The 7282-nt window shown below is 36.2% G+C and overlaps 1 protein-coding gene and 1 long non-coding RNA gene across 2 annotated transcripts; one reads left to right on the top strand and one right to left on the bottom strand.

The window, feature by feature from the left end:
• The first annotated feature begins 844 nt into the window (after window positions 1-844).
• On the top strand, window positions 845-7073 carry LOC121991852. The gene is made up of 6 exons (XM_042545912.1): window positions 845-1413; window positions 6069-6121; window positions 6205-6292; window positions 6368-6466; window positions 6558-6670; window positions 6745-7073. Exons 1-6 carry the CDS (start codon window positions 934-936, stop codon window positions 6788-6790), a joined length of 879 nt encoding a protein of 292 aa, XP_042401846.1. The 5' UTR covers window positions 845-933; the 3' UTR covers window positions 6791-7073.
• LOC121991853 lies at window positions 1942-6930 on the bottom strand. Its single transcript, XR_006114744.1, has 2 exons — window positions 6795-6930; window positions 1942-2118 (listed from the first exon to the last, which is right to left on the bottom strand). It is a non-coding gene; the product is annotated as an uncharacterized LOC121991853 (long non-coding RNA).
• Window positions 7074-7282: the final 209 nt, after the last annotated feature.

Below are 7282 nucleotides of genomic sequence, written 5' to 3' on the forward strand. Positions count from 1 at the left end.
CTGGCTTTCATTCGACCGACTGTGCAGTCCGGTCGGTGAGGCCGATGGTCCAGGGATTCAACTGTTGTCTCCATCATTCCGTCGCAGGCTTTCCACTCGGATAGGCCATGTCATTCGTCCGGCCTCGTTGTTCCGCTCGATCAACTTCGCCTAATCTATGAACCATATCTTTTTTACTTTAATCTCCATATCAGCTGTTATTCCCTACTTTAACCCATCTTTAGTTGCATCTTTTTCATTACGGCATTATATACTAATTTAAAACAAAAACTGTTATATAACAAACTAATATATATATAGAACATACATAATAATTTAGAACTGTTATATAAATTTTAATTGTTAAAAATATACTTCGACTCATTAAATTTTAAGGAACCTAAAAACGTACTTGCTTGTAAAACTAAATTAATAGAGAATCATTCTGAATCCTTATTTGAAAAAAAAAACAAAAAAAACTAAACAACCTCAGTGTGAATCCTGGACCTCATATGGGAACACCTTAAATTTGATGCACAGATCAATATAATGCAGAAAACAAAATGCATGAAAAATAATGACAAGATCAATAATAGTCTTAGAAGGAAAAATGACAGAGAAATTAAACCGTCTTTGGAAGAAGATTGAATAATATTGTTTCGGTAGGACAGCGATGTTCGTATGATTTTAATTTGGGGTTGACTGAATTTTTAGTTCAGTTTTTATTTTTTTATATATAAAAAGGAACATCCTCATATATTTTTTGCCAATTTTTTTGATGATTTAAAATAGATAAAAAGATTTTTTTTGAAAAACAAAAAAAAAAAATAAGAGAAAAATAGATAAATCTATCTACGCGTGTAGTGTTGAGATAAAACCGAAAGCAGACTGAAGACGGAAAGCTAGTGTTAAATTCCGTCTTCCTCTGTTCTGGGGGATGACGAGCTTCCTCCGATGGCGGCGCCAGAATCAGTAGCAGTCCCATCGTTCCCCTTCTTTCCGCTCTTCCTCTCCTCCCTCTCGTTTCTCATTTTACTCTTCCTTTGGGCCAAGAGGCGCAGTAGTTCACGGGCCAGATGCGGAGAAAAGAACCACCTTGGCCTTCGGTGCGACCTCCCGGCGTGGGACTCTCCGCCGCCACCTCAACGTCTTGACGAAGGCAGGGATGAAGAGGCGTCCCTGGGGTCTGAGGAGAAGGGCCGGAGGAAAAGGTCGAGGAAGAAGAGGGTAGAGTCTCGCGGAGGGTCGGACGGCGCCGATGAGGAGAGGAACGCCGCCTCGGTGGACACGTATAGGATAGGAGATCTGGAATTCGGGAAGATCGAGTTCATATACCCCTTCTCCTCGTTCGCTAGCTCTACGCAGAGGAAGATCAAGATGCAGTACGATGAGATCGTGAAGTCGAATAAAGAGAAGACCTTGACAATGGCTCAGGTTAGTTTCTTTCTTCCTTAAAGCCTTGCCCCCTTTTTAATACGCTATTTGAGGGAAGTTTCGGTCAGTGCTTTGGTTGAGTTCATAAATCAATGTTCGAATTGGAGAAATGAAATCGAAGATGAGTTTTTTTATGACTTGATGATTTCTACAACAAAAGGAAAACTTGAAATGTAGAGTTTGTCTTGCCATGAAGATTTATCCCACTGATGATGTATAGCTTGTAGGGGCGTGCTCGTTTACTTTCTTTTCTGCGAGGGGCGTGCTCGTTTACTTTCTTTTCTGCGTAATCTAGGAATTTTTTTCTTGCTTCCCGATTGCTTTGATTGCTGCTGTTTACCTTCTGTCTCTGGATTGGAACAAGGAACAGAAGAGGCTGTAGGGATTATAAAAGGCTGCTAAGAACTGGGAAATTTGGAGTCTGAAATATTTGCTAAATAAGATCATTATCATGCGTCAATTATAATACATAACAGAATGCCGGATAAGCTCAATAAATAGCAATACGTAAGGCAATAGACAAACAGGTATCAGATCAAAAATTCATTTCATAAACCAAACTTGCTGCATCTTTACATACAGGTTTCTATACAAGTCACAAAAAGATTTACCAGATAATTTTTTACAAAAGTCTTGCACAATTAAGGAACACTCTTTTTCAAAACCCTTTTAGCCCAGTGTCATTTGAAGTATGGATGTCTTTATCTGAAAACAAATTATTACTGCATATAATGAGTACACACCAAATAAGCGTTAAAATGGCCTGCATACAATACTATATACACAGTTGAATTAGCTTTATAAACATTTGCAAATATCTAAAATAGGATGTGATCACATCATGTATGCGGACTTAATATTATAAAGAAAACAATTTGAAAATTGAATTATGAAACAATTTGCATATTATCTTAAGTTTAGGCTACAATCACAATTAACCCGGTGGTACAGTTCTAAACTTGCTCTAGTGACTCAGGTCCAGAAAGAGCATATAGCGTGAACAGAACTAGTTTCATATAACAAAACTATATTAACATGTCCAATCTATAATCCTCATTGGTGGGCTAGACCATAGCATTCACTTTAATATTGGATAATTAGTCACATATATATCTGAACTTAAGTTTTAATATCACAATAATACCAACAATAAAAAATTGCTGAGTTTTTCAAGTTGTCCTACAAACTAAATAAAAGAGCTAACTTAAAAAAAAAATACAATGATATAGGCAAAACATTATTGTCAACCTAGTAACCCATGATTCCAAGGTTAGGGAGGAGGTTCACTATAGGATAAGCAAGTTAAATTCTATACTCCTTCTCTTGAAAATTCAAATAATAACCTCTATTGTTCTAAAGCCTTAGTTCCTTCTTCAAAATTCAAAATCCTAACCTTTTCACTCTTTTATTTCTTCCCTTTTTCTTTTTTCTTTCTTTTTCTCTCGCTCTCTCTTTTTTTTTTCCCTTTTCTCTTTCTCCATTGTGTTACTTTCTAAACAGAAGCAACCAATAACTGTTTCTAACGAGCAACAACCAACAAATATTGCAATTAGAGGAAGATCTTGTTTCTCTTTATATATTAAAGGAAGAGAGGTTGTTTGGTTCCTGGTCTTCATTGAAAGCTACACTTGGCTTTTATTGAAGGTTGCAGCTGGCCTTTAAAGTCCAGTTGTCTTCGCTCTTTGTTTTGTAGGTTGTTAATGGAAAAACTATGGTCTGGTCTTTAAAATCTGAGGAATGATCTCATAGGAAAACTGTGAAGTGTGAACAAATGATGACTCCACTGTATTTTAACATATGGAATAGTTCTTCTCTGTAGAATTTTCTCTTTTTTGTCCATAATGCAAAAATACTTTCCTTCATATGTTGTGTCATTTGTGATTCTAGGGGGTTGCGTCTCAATTATATGATTCGGATCATAGATATATTTCCTTAACATGGAAAACATCATGAATGACTGCTAAGGGGTCAATGCCAATGAAATGGGGGGCTAAGCTTGCTTTTCTTCCAACAACAACCAAGCCTTTTCCCACTAGGTGGGGTCGGCTGTATGAATCCGTTTACGCCATTGAGCTCTATCTCCTATTATATCATCATCTATATTTAAATAAAATTTATCTTGTTTTATTGTTGCTAACCAAGTCTTTTTTGGTCTTCCTCTTCCTCTTCCTCGTTTGATATGTATGTTTATCATAGTTTCACATCGCCTAACTGGAGTATTTATCGGTCATCTAAGTATATGTTCGTACCATCTTAAACGTGTCTCTCGGAGTTTTTCCTCAATAGATGCAACTCCGACTTTCTCTCTAATGCTCTCATTTCTTATTTTATCCATCCTAGTATGTCCACACATCCACATCTTCTGCTCATGTGCTCGATTCATAGCTCAACATTCAGCTTCATATAACATAGCAGGTCTAACTGCGGTTTTATAGAACTTACCTTTAAGTTTAAGAGGTACTTTACGGTCACATAAAACACTCGACGCTCCCCTCCATTTCACCCATCCTGCTTGTATTCGACGCTCCCCTCCATTTCACCCATCCTGCTTGTATTCTATGTAAAACATCTCTCTCAATTCCTCCAAATCTCTTAATTCCCGTAGTTGGTGATACTTTTAAAAATACATGATTCCCTACTTGGAATTTGAATTCTAACCTTCTTATTCCTGCATAACTCTTTTGTCTACTTTAAATAATACAGAGATGATCTCTTACTAACTTAAATTTTCAATTGATTCTGGAATCATATCAGGGCCGTCTAATTTCCTTGACTGATTCTGGGTTCATTTGAAGTTATCATCTGTTCAAGGATGAAAAGCAGTACTTGAAGTAAGAATGGTCCATAAAGCTTTGTGCTAAATTCTCAAAAAAAGTGCAATAACTTTGCAATCTCAATTGGATGTAATAGAGATTGGCATTGCATGATATTTAACAACTTGACTAATATATAGTGGCTAATCTTTGTGTCGCCTTACTAATTTGCACAGGAATAAAATGTGCTGATTTAGTCGGTAAATTACTCATCTTTCTTTTTGTGCTTGTGTTATTCTACCAATTTAAAGGAGATGAAGATTCCACACATTCTAAAGATGCTAAATTTGCATTTACAAGTTTAGAGCAATCTTTCAATTTATTAGTGGTATTAGAGGCACTTGTGAGCCCAATAAATGGTATTAAAGCAAAAAAGTTATCAAGTCAGTGATATTAGAGGCAATTATGAGCCCATATTAAAACAAAGGTTATCAAATTTTAAGACTTGCACCGAGGCTTTACGATGGATGAAACAATTAGTATTGGAGACACATAATTATTTGAAAATTGATGGAATTTCAGTGAACATCGAAGGATTTCATGTTTAAAGGATTGATTGGAACTCTAGTTTTCTTTCCCTCATGACAATAGAGGATATTAATTTTTTTTATGCAACAAGTTCTATGGGGTAATCTACTTGGCAACAAGAAGGCTAAGCCATTAGATGTTAGAGAGAGAATAATTAGGAGATGATGGAGGCAAAAACAGTTACTACTGTGCCTTGTAGATAATGTCGTTCATATGGTCTATAGTGAGAATATAACATAGTGTATTATGTAAAACTTAGAGGTGAGTTACATGAAGGAGAGTGTCATAGATCAATTTCCTCTCATGAAGTGGTTGTGTAGAAAATGACAGAGATTTATGTAACAATAAACACAAGGCTTTGTGGAGGTTAGAAGATAGATGCCAGATGATAACACAAATATTCATCAAGACTCCACTGCTGGACAATGTTATTCTACTGGAGGTAATAAATGAAGCTATTGCACACATTGCTTAAAGACTATTTTGATTTGAATGAGAGTGCCCTAAGAACAGAAGCAGTAATTAACTGTCAGAGAGGCAAAAATCTTAGTAGCACAAATCTAGAGCTGGAGCTAGATTTTCAGAATAGTTGTAACAACATAAATGATCTTTTCTTTTACATATTTAATTCAATATATAATGAGTTGGAAGGATAAAAAAGTCCGACAATTTTAAAGGGATGATTTGTGTTTCTTGAATTTGGTTTAGAAATTGTAATTGTTAAGTTTATGTGCTTAGATAAAACTTGTTATTCTTCAAAATACAAGCTTGCATGCCCTAACCTTGTGATACAACAGAATTTGGAAAAACTATTGTGAGGCAATAAAATTCTCAATTATGAAAGTTATTGACAAAATATATAGTTTCTAATGTGGGAGTCATGTTTTAATAGGGTCTAAATACTTAGAAGTGTTGGAATCATGCTTGTAATTGAGACAAAATCCTAAGTTGGTGTTGGAGTCATGCTTATAATTTCTTAGTTATTAAGTTTATTTTCTCCTAAGTTTCTCGTCCCCAAATTTGCTCGGCCCTTAAATATATTGAGCTGACTAAGAAAACTCCCCTTTGTATCACACTTATTGAATAATGAATAATGGTCAAAGTTTTAGTTTATGGCATAATTGCCAACCTCTCTTGAGTGTTTTGCAAATCTATTTTTCTTGTATTTCCTATTTCTAGCTAGCAGTCTTGATTGTTGGCATGTTACATTTATTGTTCTTCTGGAAAATTTTCAAAAACCAACATTTATCTTTAGGTTACTAATCAACATCCTGAAGCCTTTAGAGGGCGTAACTCGAAACTTACATATTGCAGGTAGGACAGTTTATCAACTGTCTGGTTGTTGCAAGAACTGAATTGCAGCGCAAGTATGTATTCGCTCGGGATTTAAATAGCTCTCTGTTCTCCATTATCAGTGTCCAATCGCATGCGTGCTTCTGTGCCTTTTCAGGGCAGAGATCATTCAGAGGAGTTTTAAGATAAAAAAGGCCTTGTTGTGCAAAGCTGACAGATCTTCTTTCGATCGTCTTTGCCAACAGGTGCGAACAACTATTGCTCAATCTCAGTTACTATCTTGCCTATTGACTAAAAGATGAGATTTTGTTTGGATGCAGATATGCAAACTGGAGATGGATCACAAGAGATTAGAGGAAGATGCAATTGTTTATAATCTACTCCAGGAGCAGCTTAAGCTCTCGTCGGCATATAAAATGGTATAAATACTCCGACAATTTCAACACTAGTGTAACTGTAATCCGCACAAGGGTTACACAGCTGTAATCTCCATCGATTATGTTGTTGCAGTTGCTTGAGGCTAGCGAAAACACAGAGGATAAAATCGATTCTGACCATGCAACGGAACCTCCTGATATCACATTTGAGGAGCTGTTAGCTCAGGAAAAGAAGGATATGTTTTGGTAAGTACCTAATACAACCTTGCAAATTCTGGATATTTGCTAGCAACATATTCATCTACTCAAGCAATTTGCAGGCAAAAAAATCGAAAGCTGCGGAAAATGTGGAAGATTGAAAACTGAATACCTTTCTGATGAACATATGATTCCTGGAGCGGAGTCTATATATTGACAACATCTGAGACTTAATCTTTTGGGTGGTATTGTGATCTTTTAACTTGTTTTGCGAAGCTCGCTCACTTACTGGATGTAGAGCTTATGAACTCGATCAAGTATAGAAAAGATACTACTACTGATAGCCTTCCACTCTGTTTGTTGCTATTGTTGCTTAATACTTTCTTGTTACCTGTTGCATTGGAAGTTTAGTTTGTTAAACAATAGAAAAGATAGTCTCTTGTTACCTGTTGCTCGGACTTGCTACGGTTGAAGTCGCCTTCCATTCGACTTCCATCTCCCAAGGACTTCATTATCTTCAGTGTTGCCACTCCTGTGGAGATTAACAGAGCTAAATTATGTAGAAGCAATCGTGTCTATAGTTCATGTAATCAGATCCATTTGTCACTTCCTTCAAGCCCTCATTCTATATTTTGTGAAGCACATCCAAATGTCTCCTGC

Source organism: Zingiber officinale, chromosome 6B, assembly GCF_018446385.1.
Source record: "Zingiber officinale cultivar Zhangliang chromosome 6B, Zo_v1.1, whole genome shotgun sequence".
Classification (NCBI taxonomy): Eukaryota; Viridiplantae; Streptophyta; class Magnoliopsida; order Zingiberales; family Zingiberaceae; genus Zingiber; species Zingiber officinale.